The sequence below is a fragment of the Scyliorhinus canicula genome, chromosome 13 (genome assembly GCF_902713615.1).
Source record: "Scyliorhinus canicula chromosome 13, sScyCan1.1, whole genome shotgun sequence".
NCBI classification, from domain to species: domain Eukaryota; kingdom Metazoa; phylum Chordata; class Chondrichthyes; order Carcharhiniformes; family Scyliorhinidae; genus Scyliorhinus; species Scyliorhinus canicula.
The window spans coordinates 125,378,276-125,405,507 of record NC_052158.1 but is presented as its reverse complement, the minus strand read 5'-3'; the positions used below and the strand labels follow the sequence as shown (position 1 = coordinate 125,405,507).

Here is a 27,232-nt window from a genome sequence, read left to right as displayed (position 1 = left end):
CAAGCCCAGGTAACCATTTGGATGAGTTTATTCAGAGTCCACCAGTTTGATTGAGGTCCTCCACAACAGCGGGCATTGAAGTGGGCATGACCTGTTTTACTTAAAAATCTTTGGGTTTTGGAGTTGAGACCCACGCAGACATGGGGAGAATGTGCAAACTCCACACAGACATCACCCGTGGCTGGGATTGAACCCGGGTCCTCGGCGCCACGAGACAGCAGTGCTGACTGTCATGTTCTGTAGACTGGCCCAAGTGAATGATAGACTGGCCCAAGTGAATGATAAACTACAGAACATCTAATTTAAATAATTTATTCTGTAACAACTGCATAAAGATAACTAGGATAAATAAAATAATAAACTACTAACACTAATTAACTATTTTAGAGCTCAACCTTCTTCGAGGCAATGTCCAAAGTGGTGGGGATGAGGGTGGAGCCATGCCCGAAAGTGGCGGTCTTCGGGGTTTCAGACCAGCCAGATCTATTCCTGGGGAGGAGGGTGGACGCCCCTGCCTTCCTGATCGCCCGCTGTAGAATCCTGTTCGGCTGGCGGTCATCAGCACCACCCAAAGCTGCAGACTGGCTATCCGACCTCTCGGAATCTCTCCAAATGGAGAAAATCAAATTCGCCATCCGAGAGTCAGACGACGGCTTCCACAGAACGTGGCAGCCATTCACCCAATTGTTCCGGAACCTGTTTGTGGCCAACAAACAAGCAGAAGAATAGCCAGGTAGCCAAGAAACAGGGGAAAGTAGCCAAAGCATGAGAGGGAGAGATAGACCGGGAGAAGGGGGGGGGGGGGGGGGGGACAGCTAAATCTAAGAGGAAGGAAAGGCGAACCACGGGGGGGGGGGGGGGCAGACGCAGGGAGAGGGGGAGGTAGAGGGAAGAAACAGGGAACAATAGAGGAGACCCAGGGAGGGGGAGGGGGGAGGCAGGGAAACGTTAACAAACTTGGCATCCACAGGAACAGAGAAAACGGGGCAGACAGGAGGGCCGCAGAAGCGGATGTACGCACGAGACGACAATGGCAGCGAACTCCGTCCGAGAGAAGCAAGGGACAACACCACGAACAGAGCCTACTTATGTGTGTAAATACTTTTGCCAAGTGTACAGAGCTGCTGCTGTTGAGCATAATACCGTCCGCTGACTTCTGGGGAAAATTAAAAAGTCAGCAGCAGCAGCAGCGATCCATGGGGGGGGGGGGGGTGTGAGTGCTCCGTTGGCAGGGTGTGGAAAGACTAAGGCGCGTAGGGTAAAGTCTAGTTAATTGCTATTGTATATTCTCTTTCTGCACTATGTTAATGTTCTCTCTATTTTCCTGTGTTAGCATTATTACTATTTATGATGAAAAATTTTGCAAAACTTTAATAAAAATATCTTTAAAAAACATATTGTAGAGCTACTGCAAAATACGTCTATCCTCCAACACGACCTATTCCCAACTTCCCAGCCACAGCGTCATGTGGTGGGTTTACATTGCCACCTAGTGGCCAGAGGCCGTGCATAACATTATGTACAAAGTTGCTTTATGCATGTCATCACATCCCATTTCCTTTGGAAAATTAAATTATTTACATACATTAAATTGCTTTTTTACATGTCACCATGATTTGCATAACTCTTTACATGTTCTGAATTTTTTTACAGTCTGTCACAAGTTCAGTCTTTCTGGCTTTTGTCTCATCCTGTAGACCTTCTCAGTGTCTGCTGAACTTGCAAAGGTTCTTTAGTGTTCGTTGCTTGAGTTTGATGGTCTTTGTTTATTTATGTATCACCCTTTTGTTGTATTTGTTCTATGTTCTTCAGATGTTATAGGACTGTTGCATGCTTCTTCTAGTGGTTGCATGACAAACAGTTGCTTTGAGCACAGCTCTTCTATTCCTTCTTAAGACAGCACCTTCATTCGTAATAATGATACAACTTTGGACCTGCTTGTCGCAGTACCTTGCCTGTTTAGACCATCCATTTCCTTTGGAATCTCCTGCTCTCACCGTATCCTCTGGTTGCAATGGTAGAAGTCTTTTGGCAAACCTATCATAGAATCCCTTCTGTCTCCTTTTCTGATAGATCAATTGTCTTGTTAACGAATGGTTCCCCAGCTTATGAGAAAAACAAGGCCAGCTTTTAAAAATGCTTTCAAAACTTCAAAGGCATCTGAAGACTGGTGAGTTGGAGGACAAACCTTTTTTTTCAACCAATGTAGTGAAATATTAAATCATTGGCTGAAGTAATAGTCAGAAATGTAACATTGAATCACCAAGCAAGTAAGATCATGAGGACCAAGGAGGCTCACCGGTCACTTTAAAAGTAAGTGAAAATGGTGGGTTGCGAAGGTCGGCTGGTGTGGGTCCCGAAGGATGGCCAGTTGGTAAAAATGAGTCCTGGGAAAAACACTGTTGTCCATGAGTGGTGTCTTGCTCCAGGAGAGATATTACAGTTGTATTTATTCCAATGGTTTTGGACTCAAATGGACTCTATGGCTCGGGTAGCAGTTAGGTGCACATGTTGCCTCGTTCTCCCCAATATGTCTGAGGGTAGTGAGTAAAGGCGGAAAGCCCTATTTACCCCGATTATGACATCATAAAGAATACCAGCACCGCCCCTTTCGGCGTTAGCGTATCTGATTGGTCAATACTGGGCAGACTGGCATTCCAAGAGGCGGAGCTCCCGGGGCTGCAGCCGCCTTTTGCTCAGCGGCGTTGGGTGAGGACCGGGTGAGGGGGGATGGAGGGAGGCAGAGCTGAGCTGGATCCAGACTGGACCGAGAGGGAATTCCAGCAACTGGTCAAAGCCATAGGTGGCAGAGAGAGCATCTTCCTGATCGGGGAAGTGTGCGAGAGCCGGGACCTCATGTTTCAGTTCATTAACAACTTGTTCCCGTGTTCTGCGAAACTCCACAGTAAACTCTCGGACTCGGGGAGCAGTCAGCAAACGGCGGAGCCGCAGTGCAAGGAGCCCGACAACGAGCGGGAGTTTGAGACCTTGTTGGATTCTCCGAGCAAGGTGACCCACACACTTAATGGGACCAAGGAGCAGCGGCGGATCAAAGCCCGGCTCATTCTCTTCCTCTTCCACCAAGATTTCATCTGTAACAAGCGGAACGACCTCGTGATCCGGGAGCTGCTGAAGGATGTTCGGCACCGGTCCAGCTCCTGGGAAGATCTGCCCGCTCTCATTGGGGTGGTCCACGCTGACACTGTTACCGGGGAGCTTAGTGTGGCTGTCCGCCTTATAGAGTACTACCTGCGGGCAGTCTTTCACCGGCACCCCGGTGAGTGCGTGCAGGCTCTTCCCTTCATAGCCAACCAGCCAGACTCCATGACACAGCTGAAAAAGACCACCTGTGTTGTCATCCGAGCTGTGTCGAGCATCACAACAGGTATCTAGCAAGTCTCCCGCCTAATGAAAGGCATGATAGGATACTGTATTTTTGAATGGAACTGTAATGCAACTTTGTTTTTGGTGCATATTTATTGCCCTCCCCATCTATCCTAATTAACTACTATCCTAATGTAGTTAAATGTTGTTGTGAGCCAGGAATAGCAGTCTAAGCCATTTATCCATCTTTGTGTAACTCTTCCATTTAAAAAAAGGCACACGTGTTCAATTGGAGGCAGGGTGGGGGAAACTGGGTGCTAGAGATCCCAAACCGTTTTCTGTTTGGCTGCTGTCTGAGAATTATATCCTGGCACGCATACTTTGTTTCTTAAAGTGTACCTGGTGAATGAGAAGTGTCAGCTGTTTCAGACTGTACTTGCCCATGGAGGTTTTACAAAATATGTTGTTAGTGGGACATCAAAGCAACATGATGTCCTCTACGTGTATGAAGAGGGCAAGCAACTGTGGTTCTCAATCTGATTGAGCAAACCATAAAGAATCATAGATTTTGCACTTGAGCTCCAGGATCTTATTGCAGCAAAATTATGTGTGCACCCTCTGACTCATTGTACTGGAGCAGACACAATGAATGACCAACATACAAAATACTGCAGGTCTTCTATAATCCACAAATCAGCGATTGGGAAATGCTAATTATCACCATATTTAAACCACCTTTGACAGCTAATTCTGTACAAACAACAAACCCTGAAATTAGTCTACAATATTGCCCTGGCAGACTGAGTGGAGACCAGTGAACTGCACTGCACAGCAACCCAAGCCCCCCTCCTATGTGGGCTGTTATTTTGGAGATCTTGATGGTTCCGTGTAGGTTTTTTTTTTTAGAAAATATTTTATTGAGGCATTTATAATTTTAACATTTTGAACAACAAAAATCCATCACACACAAAAATCCCACTCTGTGTAGGTTTTAACCCATCTCTGCAATGATAACACACGTGGTTACCCTTCATGAGGAACACGAGACTCATTATCAGTCCTGGGGACAAAATCGTAATTCCGTAAAAGTGCTGAGATCCTAACGCACGTGCAGTACACAGACCTATTGTACTTACTTGAGGCAAATGTGAGTCATTTGAAAGAAAATGTTTAAGTTAGACTGTCGTGGCCTTAATTGGCTTCAATTCAGTAGTGGTACTATGCTATTTATTTTGTTTTGTCTCTTGAGCAATATGTAACCTTAGCCCAGAGAAAAACTTTGAACTCTAGAACAGATCACCCTCTGTGGTTTTCTGATAACCTCACCACAGCCCCAGTTTTGAAAGTGCTCCACAAGCGGAATGAAGGAGGCATTAGAAGATTTTCGCCCGGTAACTGGTTGTCAGAATACTCCTTTTTCTCGTTGGCTAATTATTATTCACGCATTGTCCATACAAAACCTTTCTTTCGTTTTGTAATCTTTGTTAAATCCATTTTTTTTTTGTGCAATGGATTTTTAGGTTTGACTTTTTAAATGTTCATGTAATGCGAGAAGCAGAATGCACAGTGTTAATTCCAAAGACTATATATAGTAATGAAAGGGGCATCAATCACCCTGGGCTTGGAGGGGGAGTGGCCACGGAATTAGTGGGAGAGCCTCATCGGGACTACTCCGATGTTGACAGTATCAGGGAGATATATGCAATAATAATATAAATGTGCACTAGAGGCTGGTTTAGCACACTGGGCTAAAGAGCTGGCTTTTAACGCAGACCAAGGCAGGCCAGCAGCACAGTTCAATTCCCGTACCGTTCCGAACAGTTTCCGGAATGTGGTGACTAGGGGCTTTTCACAGTAACTTCATTGGAGCCTACTTGTGACAACAAGTGATTTTCATTTCATTTTCAAATCTTCTCAGGGGTAGTTTCTGATCGTTTTTCACCACTGGAGTGGAAAGCCTTTGTGCACCTTTGCACTGGTGTGCTACTTTGGGCTGCAGTAACATGCTTAAGTTGGAGTTTTGTGACTGAGGGAATTCAGTGAGGAGGGAGCGAGGTGCTCCTTTCATTTTCTACCTGTCCTCAAAAGCGGCCTTGCAGCAGGGACCGTCGGAACTACCAACAGTGGCTTTCAGAGGTGATGTTATAGTTCAAGAAGTGACGTGGGACCAATTGGCGCAGTTGATTGGTGAGTAAGTCTTGTTGTATTCGCTGGAGTTCAGAAGAATGACAGGGAATCTCATAGAAACCTATAAAATGCTAAAAGGACTAATCAGGGTAAATGCAGGAAGGATGTTCCCGATGGTGTGCGTGTCCAGAACCAGGGGTCACAGTCTGAGGATAAGTGGTAGACATTTAGGACAGAGATGAGGAGAAATGTCTTCACCCAGAGAGTGTTGAGCCTGTGAAATTTGTTACCACAGGAAGTAGTTGAGGCTGACGCATTGTATGTTTTCAAGAAGCAGTTAGATATAGCACTTGGAGTGAACGGGATCAAAGGATATTGGGTGATAGCGGGATTAAGCTATTGAGTTGGATGATCAACCATGATCATAATGAATGGCGGAGCAGGCTCGAAGGGCCGAATGGCTGCCTCTGCTCCTATTTTCTGTGTTTCTATGATTGTATTTAGAATGTTGTGGATTGTGTCAGCTGCTGTGATGGAATTTGTTACAGCAGTCAAAATATGAGCAGAGTTTTCATAGCATGTTGTTGGTTATGGATTAGCCTGCAGCCTCCTCATGAGATGGAAGTTCTTGTACAAAAGACTTCTCTTTTCAGCTTTGTCATTACAGAGCATCAACCAGGCAGGGGAAGTCCTTGATGAAGAACTGTGTTATTGTAATAATATTGAGTTAACACATCATGGCAGAAGAATGCACTGCTGAGTGCCCCCTTCATTTGTTCTATTTTGCTTTCACCAGGGGGAAATGACTTGTGTTAGGGTCATTTTCAGAAGAAATTTTTGCAGCACGTTTTGTCAGCTGTGTGCAGAAGGACATAATGTAATTGTATCTTCAACATATTACGTGAAGGTAAACCAAAAGACAATGCGCTCTTTTCTGATTTGATTTGGCCACAATGCATGCTAGGATTGGGTACTTCCCCTCAAACTGGGATTTTATTGGTTTCCATAGATTACTGGAATAAAGGGTTCACCTTTTGAGAGTGTATAATCTTCGTTATGGCATGCTGAAAATGATGGAATAAGTAGGGACAACAATGTGAATCGCTGGTAAGCTTTTAACTCATTGAAACCTCACTCACTTGTACAGAGTTAAAATCAGGCTCCAACATGAGTCACTTCTCACAGTACAAGATATGGGGAAAAGCAGTTTTAAAAGAAAAGAACAGACAACGTACAATACAGAAGTAGGCCATTCGGCCCATCGAGTGCGCCGACCCACTGTGGGCATATGTATGGTATCTTCTAAACCATTGCCCATGAATCTTTCTCAATAATATCCTTTATTTCCTCCCTGGGGTTTCCTTAAGTATTCTCTTGGCTCCATTAGTAGTACGTACTCCGCTACTTGGTTTGATTGGTCTTTTTATTTTCACATTAGCTGCTTGAGTTACCCACTATTTTCAGTCAGATTCATCCTAGCGACAGAGAGAAAGGGGAAAGGATAAACGTGCTTAAAGAGTCTATGTAAATCATTTGAATACCTTATATTTGGCGTAATATAAAATATCCAAACTGAGAGAAATAAAAGGTTTAACTGATATAGTACATAGGTTGTTTTCAGAAATAAAAGAAAAAGTAGGACTTCCGGTGGCGGCCCTGGAGGAGTAGGTCGCACATTTGATAGCTTTCCACCTGTAAGGGACTTTTGGACCTTTTTTCCCTCGTTTTTTTTCCTGATTTTATGGGATAAACCGGTGAAGAGTGAGACAGTAAGGAGAAATCCCCCTCCGGTGTATGGAGAATTGGACTAGAAGTGGCCATGTGAGAGGACAAAGTCCTATAAGGGAGACGCAAGTAGAGCTGGTAACATGGGACAGCATGGTGGGGCAGCAGGGCCGTGGGCAGACGACACAGTGGTCGACAGATCAGCTGGTGAAGTTTTGAGGATTGCTTCACCAAGCTGAAGAAGGAAATGCTGGACCTGATTGATCAAGTGGTTCAGAATCAGGAAACCCACGGGAGAGTGATCCACGAGGTTCCACAAAGAGTACATAACCCTGCTGGAAAACAAGGTGGGGATGATGGACGACCGCTAGAAAAGAATGCAGGAGAAGCTGGAGGACCTGGAGAATCGGTCCTGGAGGCAGAATCTCAGGATTGTTGGCCTTCCTGAAGGCAGTGAGGGATTGGTTACGAGGGCTTATGTGACGGACATGTTGGAGAAGTTGATGTGGGCTGGGGCGTTCCCTCGGCCCCTGGAATTGGACCGAACGCACAGAGCCCTCGCGAAGAAGCCCCGAGCGAATGAGCTGCCGAGAGCCACGGTGGTATGTTTTCACAGTTTCGTGGCCAAGAAAGAACGGAGCTTGTGGTGGGCCAAGAAAGAACGGAGCAGCAAGTGGGAGAACTGTGAGTTGCGCAGCTATCAGGACCAGGGAGTGGATTTGGCCAAGAGGTGAGCTGGGTTCAATTGGGCAAAAACTACCCTTTTTTTTTTAAGAAGGGGATGAAGCTCTGGATGCTGTACCCAGCCCACCTGTGGGTCACACATGAGGAAAGGGACTTCTACTTTGAAACGTCAGACGAAGTATGGACCTTTATTAAAGAAATGAAGCTGGAGGCGAATTAAAAGACACTGAAACCTTGGAGAAATACTGTGACGGCGATTTGTTGTCCTGGGTTGTATAAATTTAAGTAGCGCTATGTGAAATAATGGGCTGTGTGGATGGTTAAAGGTCGCTTTGTCTTGCAGGGAGCTGGTTAGAGGCGGGGGGGGTAGGCTTTGGATTTGGTTCTGCTTTTTGGGTGATTATTTTTCTAAAGTGACTGTTTCTTCACTTTTTTTTCTGCTGTTTGTTTACTTGGGAATGTGATGCTTTTAAAATGTTTATTCATGTGGGGGGAGAGGGGAGAGAACAATAGGGAGACAGACTGCTTGGTGCCGCGGGCGGGCGCTATCAAGTCAGCATGGGTCAGCTGACTCTCGGAAACACAGTGGGGGGGGGGGGGTTGTGAGCAGGTGTTAAGCTGGAGCTTGACTTGGGGGATTGGGTTTCTAGTGTTGTTGCTAGGTACGGAACTGCTTTGCTGACAGGGGAAGAAGTGTTACTAGGGGACAAATGGGAGGTCGGGAACGGTGACTGCCCGAGTGGGGACTCGAGGAAGCGGACGGTGCCAGCTCAAGGCTGGCCTAAAAATGGTGATGGCTAGTCAGCAGGGGGTTTGTTGGAAACCCCCCGTCCAGGCTGATCACATGGAACGTAAGAGGACTGAGTGGGCACGTCAAGAGGGCTTGTGTGTTTGTGCATTTGAGGGGGCTGAAGGCGGACGTGGCAATGCTACAAGACACACACCTGAAGGTTACAGACAGACGAGATTGAGGAATGGGTGGGTCAGCCTAGTGTTCCACACAGGACTGGACTTGAAGACCAGGTGGGTATCGATCTTGATCAGCAAACGAGTGGCATTCGAGGCAGGGAGAATTGTGTCAGACAGGGAAGTAGGTACACAACGGTGAGTGGGAAGCTGGAGGGTATGTGAGTGGTACTTGTGAACATGTATGCTCTGACAATGTGGAATTTATGAGGCGGGTTTTAGGTAAGATCCCAGACTTAGAGTCACATAACCTGATCGTGGGAGGGGACTTCAGTACAGTCATTGATCCGGAATTGGACCGATCAAAATCCAGGACAGGGAGGTGGCCGGCTGAGACAAAGGAATTGAAGGGTTTTATGGAACAGATGGGGGGGGAGTAGACCCATGGAGGTTTGCACGGCCGAGGACGAAGATGTTTTCATTTTTCTCACGTTCACAAGGTATACTCTCGCATCAACTTTTTTGTTCTGAGCGGGGCGCTAATACCGAAGGTGATGGATACCGAGTATTCCGTAATCGCAGTGTCGGATCATGCCCCGCACTGGGTGGATCTACGGGTTAGTGTGGAGAGAGGGCAACGCCCGCTGTGCAGACTGGATGTGGGGTTGCTAGCGGACAAAGCGATCTGTGGGCGGGTTAACAAGTCCATCTAGAACTACCTGGAATTAAATGATACCGGGGAGGTCTCTGCAGCAACGGTCTGGGAAGCTTTGAAGGCAGTAGTCAGAGGGGAATTAATTAATCTCTATACAGGCCCACAGAGAAAAGGTGGAACGGGCTGAGAGGGACAGGTTAGTGGAGGGGATACTCCAGGTGGACAGGAAATACTCTGAGGTCCCGGACGCGAGGCTACTGAAGGAGCGGCGGAGGGTACAGGCGGAGTTTGCGCTGTTGACCACAGGGAAAGCGGTCCCACCGTTGCAGTGATACACACAGAACATATAGGTGTTTAACTGGAATGATGATTTATTGGCTAACGAGTGGAAAGTACAGTACAGACAAAGTTACTCGAATTCCTCGGGAGCTACTCCATAAATGCAATTATCCTGTTGTACGTCCTACTACCAACTGGCTGGTCACTCCAGTCATTTGATGGATGTCTGACACCACCTGCTGGCAGGAGGTCATACCGATAGTTGCATGCACTGATATGCTACGTTATACATTCATACATTCATGTGTGCATGCATATCACCACACATGGGAAACACTGCTTAAAATTCACGCTGCAGGAATAAAACTTTTCTTCATTCAGTCAGTCATTTGCTTAATGCATGCCCAGAAGCAACAGGGTGTGATGGTAAGGAAAAGGTGATATTTTAATTCCAAATTCATTTTTAAGAATGCATACAGTTTTGCTTGAAGGAAGAATCCTGCTAGAGTATGATAATGCAGTGACTTTTCTCTTTGTATAGCTATTGAAAGGTGTGTAAATGCCACATTTACCCATCTATTCCTGCAACACACAACACCACACCACTGACAAAACCTGAGAACTAGTACAATCAACCGGAGAATGAAACACCCTTTGGGACAAGAGATGCAAATTGAAGTTGGGAAACCTGATGATGAAAATACCATCTGTACAAACCTTTTTTTATTTTGCTAAATACATGTAGCTGTGCTGTGTGTTCCTTGATAGAGCTGCTGAGATTCTGAACTCTGTTTTGGAATTTTTAATTTTTTGCTTCAACACCACTATAGCACAACTCTGACACTGCACATTGCAGGAAGGGATGAGCCACTCTGCCACAGGTCTCGGATGGTGGAATTTACAGTCCATTAATAAATCCGGAACATAAAGTTAATCTCATTAATGGTGAATACTGTATGACAACTTCAATTGTTCTAAACACATCTGGTTCACTTAATGTTCTTCAGAAAAGGAAATCTCCTATTGTTAGTCGGTCTGGCCTATATGTGACTCCAAACCCACAGCAATGTGGTTGACTCTTAACTGCTATCTGAAATGGCCCAGCCAGCCACTTTGTTCAAGGGCAATTGAAGATGGGTTAGAAACAGCAAGTTGGCATAAATGTGTCATTTTCTGGTTGGTAAGATGTAACAAGTGGTGTGCTACAGGGATCAGTGCTGGGGTCTCAACTTTTACAATGTATATGAATCACTTAGATGAAGGGACCATAAGGTATGATTGCTAAATTTGCTGATGCTACAAAGATAAGTAGGAAAGTGAGTTGTGAATAGGACATAAGGATTCTACAAAAGGATGTAGATAGGTTAAGTGAGTGGGCAAAGATCTGGCAAATGTGAGAAAATGGACAATGGTCCATTTCGGCAGGAAGGATAAAAAAGCATGGTAAATGGCAAGAGATTGCAGAGCTCTGAGATGTAGAGGGATTTGGGTGTCATACTGCACTAATTGCAAAAGGTTAGGATGCTGGTACAGCATGTAATTAGAAAGCTAAAAGAATATTATCATTTATGGAGAGTGCAATTGGATACAAGATTAGAGATAATGCTTCAATTATACAGGGCATTAGTGAAACCACATCTGGAGTACTGTGTATAGTATTGGTCTCTTTGTTAAAGGAAGGATATAGGACAGCACAGTGGCACAGTGGGTTAGCCCTGTTGCCTCACAGCGCCGAGGTCTCAGGTTTGATCCCGGCTCTGGGTCATTGTCCGTGTGGAGTTTGCACATTCTCCCCGTGTTTGCGTGGGATTCACCCCCACAACCCAAAGATGTGCAGGTTAGGTGGATTGGCCATGCTAAATTGCCCCTTAATTGGAAAAAAAAATGAATTGGGTACTCTAAATTTATATTTAAAAATACTAAAGGAAGTATATAAAATGTTAGAGGCAGCAGAGATAATTACCAGACTAATAATAGGAATGGACGGGCTGTCTTAAGAGGAAAGGTTGGACAGGCCTAGCTTGTATATGCTAGAGTTCAGAAGAGTAAGAGGTAACTCGATTAAAACATGTGAGATCCTGAGAGGTCTTGACAAGGTGGATGTGGATAGGACTTTTTCCCTTGTGGGAAAATCTGGAACACGGGGCCACTGTTTTAAAAAAAATAAGGGGTGAGGATAATTTTATTTTCTGAAGGTAGTAAGTCTTCTTCGAAAGGCGATGAAAACAAGCAGAGCATTTGAATATTTTTAAGGCGGAGGGAGATAGATTCTTGATGAGCATGGGGCAAGGGATTGAAAGGCCATCGGGGATAAGTAGAAATGTGGAGTCTTATTGAATAGGAGAGCAGGCTCGAATTGCCTACTCCTGATTCGTATGTTCATATGTAATTAGGGATGAGCAACAAATGCTGACCTTGCCAGCGATAGCCACGTCCTTTGAAAGAATACAAAAAAAGAACTAGCAAAGGCAACAACTTTCGGAACAGATCAGTGAAGAAAACACCAAACCCCATTCAGTACATGCAACCCAGAGCAGTGAAGCAGGTAAACGTTTCTCAATTTTGATCCTGAATATCCTTGGACTCAGCATTTATGGACGTGATTCTCCGGAACAATTTCTAAGTGTGGTAGAGAGTGGGAATTGCCACGAGCTTCCCGGCGCTCGGCCCAGTGAGGCTGGTGATGCGATTCAATGTTAATTGGTCTACTTAACGAGAGGCCTCATGAGATTCCTGTTGCAAATGAAGGCTCGCCAGATGATTCACCAGGGCTGTGCTCGCCAGACCCCGCTAACAGAGGTTGAGCAGCAGTTAAGCTGCACTTACTCCGCCAACCCCAGCCAGTCACAGCAATGGCGCCGAGGAGACTGGCCCCAAGATCCGGGAATGCTGATCTGGGGAGGCTGCTGATGCCGTGGAGGCCAGGAGGGATGTCCTGTACCCCCGAGGGTCCCGGAGAGTCAGCCACAAGGCAGCCAGTGCTGTCTGGGATGAGGTGCCGGCAGCTGTCACCAGGAGGACTGGCCTCCAGTGTCATAAGAAGATCAATGATCTACATCGGCAGCACAGTGTGTCCCGAGGGTCTTGGCAGCTTGACCACCATGATCGTGCCACCAATTCTCTCCCCCCCCCCCCCCCCCCCCCCCCCCCCCCCAACAACACCTCATGCGACCCCAACCCTCCCTCCACCCCTCCCTCCCACCATTGTGAACTATTCGCGTGGCTAATGATGCCCCCTCTGTTTCTCCTCAGGAATAGCTCCCCCATAATCAGCAGGAGGGGGCCCATACTGGAGGAAGGTGCCGGACTTGGGAATCCTCACCTCCTTCGAGTAGCGTGCCCTGGAAGTGACTGGGGTGACCGAGGACAGATCAGTCACTCATGCAGAAGCTGGCGGATGGCATTGTTATTGTGAGGACTTATTGCCTCACTGACTGACCCATCTCTCCCACCGACCACATGCCATTGTCCCACAGGTCCTCCAGCCGACGGTGACGGCCCATCCCAGGCTGCACCCTCTCCTGATTCCAAGGAGAACAACTTGGAGGAGACTTTGGGGATACAACCTAGTGAGCACCACACTGCTGATGATGCGCATCAGGTGGAGGCAGGAACCCCCAGGCGAGACAGCAGTCGGAGGTCTGCTGGATCCCAGGACCCAGCTGGGTTCTAGCCTGATGCTGAGCCTGTGGTACAGAGGTACTCTGAGCTGATCAGGTGGAGACGTCAATGTCACTCCAGCATATTAATAGCTGATTGGAGGAGTCTCGGAGGCTGCGTGCAGGAGATGCTGCTGGCAATGCATGGCACTGAGGCTAACACTGCTAGGGTGGCGACCATGGTGGAGAGCCTGATGCACGATGTCAGCAACATTTAGTGAAGGTGTGCAAGGCGTCGCACGGTCAGTGTCTGCCATGGTTGAAGGTCTCGGCAGAATGTCCGAATCGTTGGGGGATGTCGTCCAGTACCAGGCCAATCTTGATTAGGTTCTGTGTGACATGTCCTACTCCCAGATGTGCATGGCCGAGGCGCTGCAGAGCTTGTCCCAGCCGCAGGTGGGCATTGCCAAGGCACTGCAGAGCATAGCCCAGTCACTGAGGAGCATCACCAAGGGCGTCGACACGATGTTGCAGACCATGGGGAGCCGCCATCGTTGGCAGAGCCAGATGATGCAGGGGCAGCGTGAGCACTTGCTGGGAAGTCCGCTAAGTGATGAGGTGGTTGGATATGGGGTGCCTCCCATTAATTATGTGGAAATTGGGCTTGAGTGGTGATAATTGGTTTCTCTGCTTGCTACGGCGAGAACCCGATTTCATCTATGGGAGCGGGCTGTTACATTGCAAACTGTTTGGTGCCTGGCACGGTTCTCGTTTTTGGCCTCCCCCTATTTACTGGCCGCGTTTTGCGTGAGTGAGAGCATAACGAGGCCAGAGAATCGCATCTTATATCTCCATGTTTTTTCAGTCAGTTCTGAGCTTCTGAATGTTCAATTTTTAAAGATGCAAACGGTAGAGGTTTTATGAATGGGTTCATTAGTCAGTTGGTCAGTGATATTGGACTGTAATACAAATACAGAAAATGTACAACAAACAAAACTAGTCAGAATAAACTGGACATGTAAACATTGGACTCCTCCAGATTTTACTTCTTTGCTTACTGACCATTAATCATTAATATGTGGTCAGTAACATACACCTTATGGAAATGAATTCAATTTGGATTGTCAGAACTTGTGATCAGCCAGGATCTCCTCTCGTATATTTATTGTGTTTGTAACTAACAATAACAAAGATTTGGTGAACTATTACAAATTCCCCTCTTTTCCTCCCTCTTCCCATCTCCATATAACACCACCCTCCTAAAATAAAACGATCTGCGACTCTGTGGTAAGGGGTTAGAAAAGGGCATTGAACTAATGTCATTGAACTTAACTTTTTTTTTCAACTCCAAAAATGTGTTCCGCACACAGTCCCGGTCTAGTGAGAGGTTTTGTAAACTGTGTTCAAAAACCAAATGGTCAGACTTGGAAAAGCAGGATTCTGTGAATGCTAGAAATCTGAAACAAAAATAGAAAATACTCAGCAGGTCAGACAACATCTGTAACCACAGATTATTTATTCAAATCTTAAGATTACTGATCCATTTACATAGCCACTATGCTGTTATACCTATCTATATGCTGTTATACCTATCTATATTGGTACAGTAGGGCTTGTCCTGAGATGACTGAAACTCAAGAGATGCTGTGAAACCATCGGAAGTATTATTTTTTTTAAAAAGCAAAACAGTAATGATGGAACCATCAATTCAGCGAACACGTGTAGTTGGATCTGAACAGAGGCTTTAATACACTTACAATAGAGCCAGCCTATTCATCGTTGAACTTCAGGTGAAATGGCAGGCTGGCTCGAAGGCACTGATCTTTATACATCGGTCCCAGGGGGAGGAGTCCTGGGCGGAGCCAAGGGAGGAGCCCAATACAACACTCGCGTGCTCACAGAGCGACTCCCCCTGGTGGTCGGATAGTGCAACTGCACTTACAATGGGTAGATAACGAACATATATACATGGAGTGATATTGGCAACTATATATAGTGTGAATCACATTCACCACAAGTTATATTAATCGGTATGGAACAATCCTGTAATGCCTGTGGCAGATTATTTTGTAATTCTAATTAGCCCCATCATATTCTCTGCAAACATAGAATATATGTTAAATACAGTAGTCCCCCGTTATAACGCGGGTGTTCGGGTCCAAGACAGCCAACCGCGTTGTAACCGAGCCGCGGATATCCAAGATAGTAGATATCCAAATGAATGAACGGGAGGAAACATCGCTGACTGTGCTGAACATCGCTGACTGTGCTGAACATCGCTGACTGTGCTGAACATCGCTGACTGTGCTGAACATCGCTGACTGTGCTGAACATCGCTGACTGTGCTGAACATCGCTGACTGTGCTGAACATCGCTGACTGTGCTGAACATCGCTGACTGTGCTGAACATCGCTGACTGTGCTGAACATCGCTGACTGTGCTGAACATTGCACTGTGCTGAACATTGCTGACTGTGCTGAACATCGCTGACTGTGCTGAACATTGCTGAATGGAAGGGCGTTTTAAATAAAAAACATCAAAGTTCGTTCAAATCTTAAATCAAGTTTTAAATGTATTAAAATATATACAATAATATACAGTATACATACAATAATATACTTAAAATTGTACTTACACGCATATTTTTAAAAATCATTTAAAAAAAGTCTGTGAGTTTCCTCTGGCACATCCCCTTCTTCATCTTGACTTGTGCTTGTCTCTGGAGGTTCTTCAGGTGCAGGATGTATATCGGGTCGAAGTCTTGCTGCTCTGTGTATGCTATGAGCCACTTCAGATGCGTGATGGCATCCGAGTGGCTTTTTGCCACTGTGGGCTGGGGTTCTTCTTCTTCTTCTGCCTCCTCTTGGGTGACCTGGTCGATGATCTCCTCCTCTGTGAATGTTTCTGCGGGTGCCATGTCATCCTCTGCTGCTGACCACCTGTTCACCCAATCCTGGAGTGTTAGGTTCTCATCCAGTTGGTCCTCTAGCCTCTCCTCAGCTGCCCTGATCTCTGCTTCAGTCTTTAAAGCCTACGAAATCCTCTTCATCCGGGTAATGTTGGGGTCGTGGGAGTGCTGCTCCTAGGGCCTTGTTCCAGCAGTTGGCGATGGTCTTCTCTGTCACAGCTCCCCAGGCGTTCCCTGCCAGATAACAGGCATCCTTGATGGTGATGGCTTTCAGGTAATCTGGGACAGTGAGAGGCGAGTCTGTCATTTCCAGGATCAGTTCCTTTTTGTACACAGACTTGAAGGTCTGAATGATGCCAGCATCACATGGCTGAATCTTGCTGGTGGTGTTCTTTGGGAGATAGAGCACTTGGATCTGCCCATCCCTGGTCTTGAGAACATCTCCCCGAGGGTGGGCTGAGCAGTTGTCCAGTAGGAGTGTGGCCTTCTGCGGTAAGTTGCGGGCTCTAAGGTGGTCCCTGACACTGGGTACGAAGAACTTGAAGAACCACTCCTCAAATAAGGAAGCCGTCATCCAGGCTTTGCCAGAGTTCCGGTAGGTAATGGGTAGGTTCTCCATGTTGATGTGGTGAAAGCATCTAGGAGACTTGAATTTGCCCACAATCAATGGCTTCAGCTTGTGTGTTCCCGTGGCATTGCTGGCAAACAGGATGGTGAGCCTGTTCTTGGCTTGCTTGTACCCCAGAGTCTTGTGGGCATCATCCTTGACAGCTAGGGTCTTGTCAGGCAGCATCTTCCAGTAAAGCCCTGACTCATTTGCATTGTAGAGTTGCTCTGGGGTCAGCTCCTCTTGCACCATGTAGTTCTTGAGGATGTCGGGAAAGGCTGCTGCGGCTCCTGAGTCGGCGGATCTCTGTTCACCACTGATGGTAACTGCACCTATCCCATGTCTTTTCTGGAACCGATGGAGCCAACCCTCGCTGGCTACGAAATTGCTGTCCTCTGGGTGGGGCTGGTGATGGAACTTCTCAGCCTGAGTCCTGATGATAGGTCCAGATAGGGGGGTGCCACCAGACTGTTCCTGGACAAACCAGGTGAACACAGCCTTCTCTAAGTTACTGTCACTAGCGTTCCTTGCCTTTTTCCTGCTAAGCCCTTCACTCTGAGAAACTGTCCCAACATATGCTCTTAAATTGGGCTCATCTTTCACCCACCCACGGAGGGTTGACTCTGGTACACCAGTCTCTCTGGATAATTTTGCCTTCGTTTCCCCGTTTCGAAGCCGGTCTATCAAATGTATCTTTTGACTCACTGAGTAAGACTTGCGCTTAAACATTTTGAACGACAGCAACTGAACTCGAAGATACCTGCACTGGAAAAGGTATCCCTTTTATGGCTGTGTAACTGGGCTAATCGGTCGCGGCTACTCATCGCGGCTAATCGTTCTACAGTACAGTGATCATCGCTGCTAATCGGTCTAATCATCGCGGGTAATAATCGCTGCTAATCGGTCTAATCATCGCGGGTAATCATCGCTGCTAATCGGTCTAATCATCGCGGCTCAAAAAGGTGCTGTTTCAAAAAGAGTTTAAAATGAGTCAAGTAAGTTGGGGTCCATAAACCCCCCCGCCGTATATCGCGAACCGCGGTATTGCGGGGCGCGTTATAACGGGGGACTACTGTATAGACGAGACCAAAGGTCATTTGGAAATGTTGTATTTTCTCTTTTATTGGTATTTTCAGCTGCTGCTTTAAGCACATAGCCGTAATAGTGTCCCCTTGTGGCCATGTGTGTGTATATTAACCAACCCAGAGTGAACTAATTTTCAATTTGGTACCAGACTTCATGCTGTACACAGTGGTTTTTGTCCTGCAAAGATCCATACAATCCCTACGGTGCAGAAGCAGGCCACCCAGTCCATCGAGCCTGTATCAACCCTCCGAAAGAGCACCCCACCCAACCTGCACATCTTTGGACTGTGGGAGGAAAAAGGAGCGCCGGAGGAAACCCACAAAGACACAGGGAGAACATAACTCCACAAAGACAATCCAAGAAGACCAGAATTGAACTGGGTCCTTGCACTACATGAGGCAGCAGTGTTAATGACTGTGACCAAGAATCTTTTGGTACGTACCAAGAGTGGCTAGAGATTATCTTTACTGCTAATATCCTCAAAGATATTAGCCCCAGTAAAGCCGTAAGGCACGTGCTATCAGACTTTTTGTGTAAACACAAGCGGCGCTACAATCCTAAACTGCTGGAGATTACTGAAAGCCTTCACTTTGGAACAAGGAATCAATTGCGCAGTGACAACATTGGAGCGTTTATTGGGGCCTTGGCAAAAACTATACATTCATTGTCATTTTGGAGAATTTCAAGAGAGAGTCTTGCGGGATTGTGCATAGTTTAATAAATGAACACATTTGCATTAAGTTGATATTGCCATGGTTAACTTTTGACATGGCTTGTCAAATAGCATTGTCCACAAACATGGTGACTTGAGAAGTTTCACAATTGCCAGTCATGTGCTGAAGTAAGCTGCAGCTGAGAAAGCAGAAGGACCTAGTGACAGCAGTTGGTGGTAGCAATGATACAAGGCCCTGTTACCAGTGCTCAGACCAACATTGGGCACAGTTTGTGAAGTCACAAGTGCTACAGCTGCAAAAAGGAGGGTCATCTTGCAAGGCATGTCCACAAGAAGGTTAACCGAGAGAATGATGACTGGAAGAAATTATATTGGCTGCATACGGTTGTCGAACTGCAGCAGGTTGATGATCCATTTGATCAGAAGCCTAAGGATGTCTCATGGAAACCCGCAGGGCACTGGTCCAAATAACATTGAATGGAGCTCCAATAAACATGGATATCAACACCAAGGTTGTTAGGTGCCTCACCGAGATGTGGAGGCTTGTGTAGTTGAATGTAAACCGTTTATTGTCAGCACACAACATAAGAACATAAGAACTAGGAGCAGGAGTAGGCCATCTGGCCCCTCGAGCCTGCTCCGCCATTCAATTAGATCATGGCTGATCTTTTGTGGACTCAGCTCCACTTTCCGGCCTGAACACCATAACCCTTAATCCCTTCATTCTTCAAAAAACTATCTATCTTTACCTTAAAAACATGTAATGAAGGAGCCTCAACTGCTTCACTGGGCAAGGAATTCCATAGATTCACAACCCTTTGGGTGAAGAAGTTCCTCCTAAACTCAGTCCTAAATCTACTTACCCTTATTTTGAGGCTATGTCCCCTAGTTCTGCTGTCACCCGCCAGTGGAAACAACCTGCCCGCATCTATCCTATCTATTCCCTTCATAATTTTAAATGTTTCTATAAGATCCCCCCTCATCCTTCTAAATTCCAACGAGTACAGTCCCAGTCTACTCAACCTATCCTCATAATCCAACCCCATCAGCTCTGGGATTAACCTAGTGAATCTCCTCTGCACACCCTCCAGCGCCAGTACGTCCTTTCTCAAGTAAGGAGACCAAAACTGAACACAATACTCCAGGTGTGGCCGCACTAACACCTTATACAATTGCAACATAACCTCCCTAGTCTTAAACTCCATCCCTCTAGCAATGAAGGACAAAATTCCATTTGCCGCCTTAATCACCTGTTGCACCTGTAAACCAACCTTCTGTGACTCATGCACTAGCACACCCAAGTCTCTCTGAACAGCGGCATGCTTTAATATTTTATCGTTTAAATAATAATCCCGTTTGCTGTTATTCCTACCAAAATGGATAACCTCACATTTGTCAACATTGTATTCCATCTGCCAGACCCGAGCCCATTCACTTAACCTATCCAAATCCCTCTGCAGACTTCCAGTATCCTCTGCACTTTTCGCTTTACCACTCATCTTAGTGTCATCTGCAAACTTGGACACATTGCCCTTGGTCCCCAACTCCAAATCATCTATGTAAATTGTGAACAATTGTGGGCCCAACATGGATCCCTGAGGGACACCACTAGCTACTGATTGCCAACCAGAGAAACACCCATTTATCCCAACTCTTTGCTTTCTATTAATTAACCAATCCTCTATCCATGCTACTACTTTACCGTTAATGCCATGCATCTTTATCTTATGCAGCAACCTTTTGTGTGGCACCTTGTTAAAGGCTTTCTGGAAATCCAGATATACCACATCCATCGGCTCCCCGTTATCTACTGCATTGGTAATACCCTCAAAAAATTCCACTAAATTAGTTAGGCATGACCTGCCTTTTACGAACCCATGCTGCGTCTGCCCAACAACAATATACATATCTCCAATGTATCGGGCTAACTAGTGTTGCTCGTTGTGTTCTCTCTTTAATTGGCTCTGTTTATGGCGGTTAATATGGTCGCCTTCCTTAATTCTAATTACGTTTGCTAAAGAGTCGGCAGGTATCTTTCGATACCACCACAAGGTTCAAAACCGAATACTGATCAAAGACTCGATACACCAGTTAGTAAGTTCGAAATCAATGCTTATTTATTTACACACACAGTCAAATATACTCGTGCACAAGACTCTACCAACTAAACTATCACTACTACTAAAGCCTATACTTCGCTTCGGGCGCCCACTCAGTCAGAGGAACAATGGCCGTTGTCCGGTTCTGAGGCTGCTGGGGTCAAGCTGGTATGGAATAGTAGCTAGGAGCGTCTGTCTCGTAGCGTGCGTTGACTTTGGACTTACTTGTTCTGGAGCAGATGCTAGGCAGGTGTCTCCTCGCTGAGAGCCAAGGCCAAGAAGAACGATCCTCTCTTGGGGGCTTCTTATACCCGAAGGGGGCTTGGCGCGCTTTTGGGCGGGCTTTGAACTTGGTCCCAATTAATTGGACCGTATCCTGATCATCGGTATCGATTTCCTCCAATAAAGGGGTGGCTGCCCTGATTGCTGGGCGGGTCCTAGGTGGCCGTTGACCTGCTTTGTTCTAGTCTCCTCTGGCGCCGGGGTGTCTGCGTTAGTATCGTTTACCTAAATGTTACTCTTTTGTCTCCGGAGATGGCTCATTAGTATGGTAATAGCTTTGCAGTATTGGGCTTGTCTGGGAGCTATAGCTCCAATCAACAGACAAACCTTGCACCTGCTTGCTTTCTCAGCATTGTCCATTTTCCCTTCATTCTTTGCAACGTGTGGCTACACGAGGTACTATCTTCATGCGGACTTTTCAGATTCTCTCTCTGCACACTATCTACATAATGTGGGCGGAACTGTGCCACATTAACCCGTACTAACCTGAACATCCTTGGGCCACAGCCATGGATGCATCAGTTAACATGATTTCTGAATCACTATCATGAAAAGTTAATAAAATATAATTTTATTCCAAATCATACAGAAAGTTCCATATTCATAAAATCAAATTCCAAACCCCCCCCCCCACACACACACACACACACACACACACACACACACACACAGCTCACTGGGGACAAACCGAGATGGACAGCTGTCATCTTGTGTCAAATCCCTCCTCTAACCCCTAAGGACACACTTAAATTTCTCCATTTGCGGAAATTCTACCGCCGGCCTCTAACCCAGTAGGATCTAGCGCCGGGCACTCGAGGAAAGGCCACAACATTGTCCCTCTTCCCTCCAGCTCCGATATACCAAAGATTGCCACCAAAGGGCACAGCTCCACCCTCACCCATATAATGGCAGCATGGTAGCATTGTGGATAGCACAATCGCTTCACAGCTCCAGGGTCCCAGGTTCAATTCCGGCTTGGGTCACTGTCTGTCCAGAGTCTGCACATCCTCCCCATGTGTGCGTGGGTTTCCTCCGGGTGCTCCGGTTTCTTCCCACAGTCCAAAGATGTGCAAGTTAGGTGGATTGGACATGATAAATTGCCCTTAGTGCCCAAAATTGCCCTTAGTGTTGGGTGGGGTTACTGGGTTATGGGCATAGGGTGGAGGTGTTAACCTTGGGTAGGGTGCTCTTTCCAGGAGCCGGTGCAGACTCGATGGGCCGAATGGCCTCCTTCTGCATTGTAAATTCTATGATAATCTTCGACAATGTCTCAAATACCGATGTCCAAAACTCACCCAGTTTCGGACAGGGCCAAAACATATGCACGTGATTTGCCGGTCCTCCTTCACACCTGTAACATCTATTCTCCACTTCCAGGAAGAACCTGCTCAAGCGTGCAGTGCATGAGTCATATGAGGCCTGTGCTCCACTTTTACAAGTCCTGAAAGACTTCCTTATTAGGTGAATTGGACATCCTGAATTCTCCCTCAGTGTACCGGAATGTGGCAACTAGGGGATTTTCACAGTAACTTCATTGCAGTGTTAATGTAAATCTACCTGTGAAGATTATTATGTCAGGAGCAGGTCGGGTTCACCTGATACAATATCCCCCTCCCCCCAGTGCCACTCAACAGCTCCTCCTTCCACTTCCCTTTTATCTCTTCTAATGATGCCTTCCACATCTCCAGAAACCACCCATATATTTCTGAGATTCTCTCGACCGCAGCTCATCGCTTGATAGCAGTCTATCTAACAGTGTGAGTGTTGGCAGCTGAGGGAACAAAGGAAACTCATTTTGTACAAAGTCCAGCACCTGTATGAACCGAAATTCACTTTCCCTTGGGAGCTGATTCTCCTTCAATTCCTCCAGTCCCACGAACCTCCCCTCGCAAAAAAATCCCAAATAGTCTCTGCCTATTCCCAACTCCTATAATTTGTGACTATCACCGTTGGCACAAACCTATGATTTCCACAAATTGGTGACTGTACCGACATGCCCCCCCAACCCAAAGTGCCGCCTAAGCTGGTTCCAAATCTTAAGGGATGCCACCACCACAGAGGGGCTGCAACCACCGCCTTTAGACACACCACCTCCATTTGCACCCACTCCGACTTCACCCCCTCCCAACCGCTACACTTTGTTTCCCCATTCGCCACCCAATAATAATAGGGTAAATTTAGAAAGGCCTGTCATCCCCTCTGCAGGAACACTCTCCGAATCCTGGATGTCTTGCCCGTTAAAAAACTGAGGTTAGCGTGTTTGACTGCAGTGGTCATTTTAAAAATAATTCTGTTTTTCAGAGCCTGAGTGTTTTTAGCAGCCAGTAGGTGAAATTGGCAAAAACTTGTCTCTGGACTAATGGACTGTGATTTGACTGGGAAAGTCCCTGGGAATTAATGCGTTCTCCAACCTGCAGAGATAATTTGTTTTTCAGCTTGGGGAGATGAGGTCATTGCTGGGTGGAGCCACGGACTGCAGAGAGACATTTTGAAAAGCTTTAGAGAGGGAATTTTTGGAGAAAACTTTGGAGAGAGGAGTTGAATTCGGATCTGATTTGCCTGACTCTGATCCTTTCTTCCCCCACAGTAAGATAGATTGGGAGCTGTATGTTAATTTTCTTGTTGTTTAATGGGAAATTGGAAAGTAATGTGTAAGGGGTAATTGTAAGGGGTAATTGTAAGCTTTTCTTTTGGTGTGAGGTTGGCTAGTTGAATATTGTATTCATAATAAAGTTTTGTTTTAAAAATAACCAAGCCCTATTTCTTCATGCAATCTCTCCTGGAACAAATCATTTTTTTTGTACAATCTTAAAAATTTACTAAAATGTTGTCTTTCAGTCCAGTATCCTAGCCACTGTTGGGTTATGGTCTGGGTTCATAATAATAACAAGAACCACAGTGAAATATGCAGCAAATACAGCTGGCTAACTATTATCTAGTTCCTAATCCCCCACTTTAACTTGCTCCTACCTTGTATACACGCAAACAAAGGGGACGGAGGGGTGTAAAGATAATGAAAATAAAAGTCTTTGTTCAGATTGTTGTTTCTAACATACCTTGCTTCAGTGCAGGCTTTCACTTTGAGGTTTTCACTGTAGATTCATTCAGATTCTGTGTACAGCTATACAGCTTTACTGGAGAAAACACGAGGGAGAAAAAGAGAGCAGGTCCTTGTCCGTGTGTGTTGTTGCACGTTTTGCTATGAGTGTAAAACGCGTTTATTGGAGTGTATTAACTTCCAAGTGCTTAACACCACTAGGCTCTGTTCTATGTATTTATTCAGCTTAGGAGTCGCCAGGTGCCGTATACACACCGTCACGAGTATTCCAAGGTCAAGTTCAAAGTAATAAAGACGATACACCGATTAGTAAGGTCCAAACGATAATATTTATTATACAGTTATAATAAATACTCATGCACACACTAAGAGACTAAGCTATGACTAAACTAAAGTAATCAGAATACTTATCTAACAGGAACAGGCAAGGTCAGGGAGCGAGGCCTTCGTCCTGGTCTTGGGCTGCAACCTTCAGCAAGCGTTCTGGTCACTGGGGGTTCTAGCGGGCTTAGTTCGCGTAGCGAGCGTCGTACTGGCACTTACGGTTCGGCGGCTGGTGCTCAACGGCTGGAGTCAGGTCTTCAAGGTCTTGGTCAGGGCCGGAGCACGGAACAACAGAACTTGATCGAAGTTAAGCCGGAGCACAAACAACAGACCGGACAACACGAGGTCCCTGTCTTTTATAGGGATCCCAATGTCCTTCCCTCTTCTTGGGCGGGCTTTAACCTTTGGTTATCTATTGGGTCAATTCCTCATCGATACTGTTTTAATTCCCCAATGCGAGGGGGTCTCCGTGATGGGGGGGGGGAGGGGCGTTTCTTATGCCCTTTTGTTTGGAGGTTTCTGGTGCCTCGATGTCTGGGCCTTGATTCAAATGTGTCCATTCAGAATCAAATGTTTCTATTGTGTGGGTGTTCAGGTCTGATTGCCTCATTAGCATGCAAAGCGTTTTGCCATTTGCACCTAACTAAGGTCTTCTCACCTGAGCCCAAACTGGTTTCTGCTACTTGCAGAATGCAAAATGCTGTCTTTGCAGACTGCTGTTTTGGCTAAACTGCCTGTTTCCCTGCAGTCTTAGCGCTTGGCTTACTTTGTAGCTCAGCGTCCATTTTAGGTGGCTACAGTGTGTGTCCAGGTATCAACTCTACTTTCCTTAAGACTCTGGAAATCATCCCACTTGGGCAGGAATCAATCATCACCAGTTACCGGGAAGAATGTGGCCTTTTGGCCAATCTACCGCCCAACCAATCAAACTGAGACCCACCCCATCTCTCGGGTGCCACAAAGTCTGAGTTCTCCCATTTGAAAACTAGCAGCACCATATACTATGTTCCAACTTCTTGAATTCCACATTCTCTCTGCTGCTTGGCTTAAAGATCCATGTTCATGAAGTATCCATGGATCAAAAAAAGCTAAAGTAAAGAAATGGGAAATAAGGGAATCATCAGGATGGACCCTTACAAATAGTCTATATATGTTTTGAATTTGTGGGCTATTCCTGTTGTTGTAGTAGTAGTAGTAGTAGCATCAAAGTCAGATGGTATTGTACGGATATGTGGTGATTAGAAGGTAACTAAAGTATTTGTAATATAATCCACCGGATACTTTGCCAGACATGGAGGATCTGCACACAATGTTGTCAGGAGGCCAAATTTGTTTCAAAGTTAGATCTGAAAAATGCATATCTACTATTTAGACTCCTCATCCAAAGTTGTATTTGTATTGTATTGACTATTAACATGCATTGGTTTATTTCAGTTTCATAGGCTGCCATTTGGTGTTTCTTCAGCTCCTGGAATTTTCCAAGTGCTGAGGAGTTCAATTTTGCAAGAAATATGGATGATGTACTTCAGCTCCCATGATGACAGATGATAGGTGTTCTAAGATTTTGAAAAGGACGGAGTTTGGGTGAAGGCACATAAATATGAAATGTTTCAAAACTGGGTCACTGATGGTTTACATCCTACCAACAGCTAGATTGAACCATAACAGAATCATCACCACACTGGCAGAATATCTCTTGAGCTCTCTTCCGTCTTGGGCCTCATGAATAACTATTGTAAATTCATGCCAAATTTGTAAACTTTATTGCAACCATTGAATGAACTGGAGTGACATAACGTTCAAATTGTGTAAAAATTACGATGAGTCCAAAAGAAATTAAGTTAGCATGTGGTGCCTTTCCATACAAATGATCTCTTATGTTGGATATTGGTGAAGAGAGACCAATTGCACTTCCCTCCTTGCCAGTGAGTGAAATTCTCCTCGGGACGTGAAGCATTGTCTCTGGCCAGAATTTTACATGTCAAGTTTGGGCATGTGCCTGACCTGCAAAACCGTGTGAGAAGATGTTGGACGCGTGTCCTGATGTCTTCATGCTCCCATAGACATTTTAGTCAGTCGACACGTGCACGAGTCTGAACCATACCTGCCGACAATCAAGAAGCCAGTTTGAGTTAATTAAACAGCAATTAGCTGATATTTTGCCTTACCTGTCTGTTTTCACAGTTGGTAGGCAAGGTGATTGGCAGGGCAGCCATTGCAATTTAGCTGCAATCTTAATCCAGGGTGGGATGAAATTCAGGACTCAAATAAAATTAACAAATGTGTCTGGGGATTGAGGGCGAAATATGATTGTGCTGCCCAGGCTCTCTTGGCACAGGTTTTCCACTGATTATCTTTTTTACAGGTCTGCAGTGGCTGTCCCGCTGAGGGAGCACATTGGAACTGCCAGCCGCACATTCCCCTTACTCTGTGCCTGTCCTCCCTGGCAGTGCTCAGCCATTCGGAGCACATTTTGCACTGGATGGCTGATAATTGGCCATCCATCATAATATCACCACAGCAATGTGATCTTTAGCATGAGCGGTTTTCACATCCCCTCCTGCCCACGCTGACTTTGGGCGTACTCTGGACATAAAATTCAGGCCATTGATTTTTCAGGGTAAGAAGATTTTATAACTACTTGTATGGTTAGTTGTAGTTCACAATTTAAACTCCTCATAAGCCACTGATGGCTATTTTGAACCTACTATCCACTTTGTCTGTAGCCGGGTTGCACAGATGGACTTTGATTTTAACTGCTTGTCAGTGCAACATTAAGTACAGACTATTGCAGATCATTGCAATGTCTAGATCACCACCTGCATCAGAGGTGGCACCCAACAGGGAGGATTTATTTTTCTTTTTGACGTAAATGAGCTGCCAGTCACATCAGATG

The 27,232-nt window shown here is 45.8% G+C and overlaps 1 protein-coding gene and 1 long non-coding RNA gene across 3 annotated transcripts in view; one reads left to right on the top strand and one right to left on the bottom strand.

Annotated features, from left to right (window-relative positions):
- The first annotated feature begins 2,682 nt into the window (after positions 1–2,682).
- LOC119975947 overlaps positions 2,683–27,232 on the top strand; it is a 37,558-nt gene continuing 13,008 nt past the window's right edge. For both annotated transcript variants that reach the window (XM_038815925.1, XM_038815924.1), the window contains exon 1: positions 2,683–3,385. In XM_038815925.1, the coding sequence (XP_038671853.1) occupies positions 2,731–3,385 (655 nt within the window). In that variant the 5' untranslated portion in view covers positions 2,683–2,730. The remainder of the gene's footprint in view (positions 3,386–27,232) is intronic.
- LOC119975949 overlaps positions 6,553–27,232 on the bottom strand; it is a 59,537-nt gene continuing 38,857 nt past the window's right edge. The window contains exons 2-3 of the long non-coding RNA XR_005462837.1: positions 14,633–14,756; positions 6,553–6,926 (exon numbers count right to left, since the gene is read on the bottom strand). This is a non-coding gene — a long non-coding RNA (uncharacterized LOC119975949). The remainder of the gene's footprint in view (positions 6,927–14,632; positions 14,757–27,232) is intronic.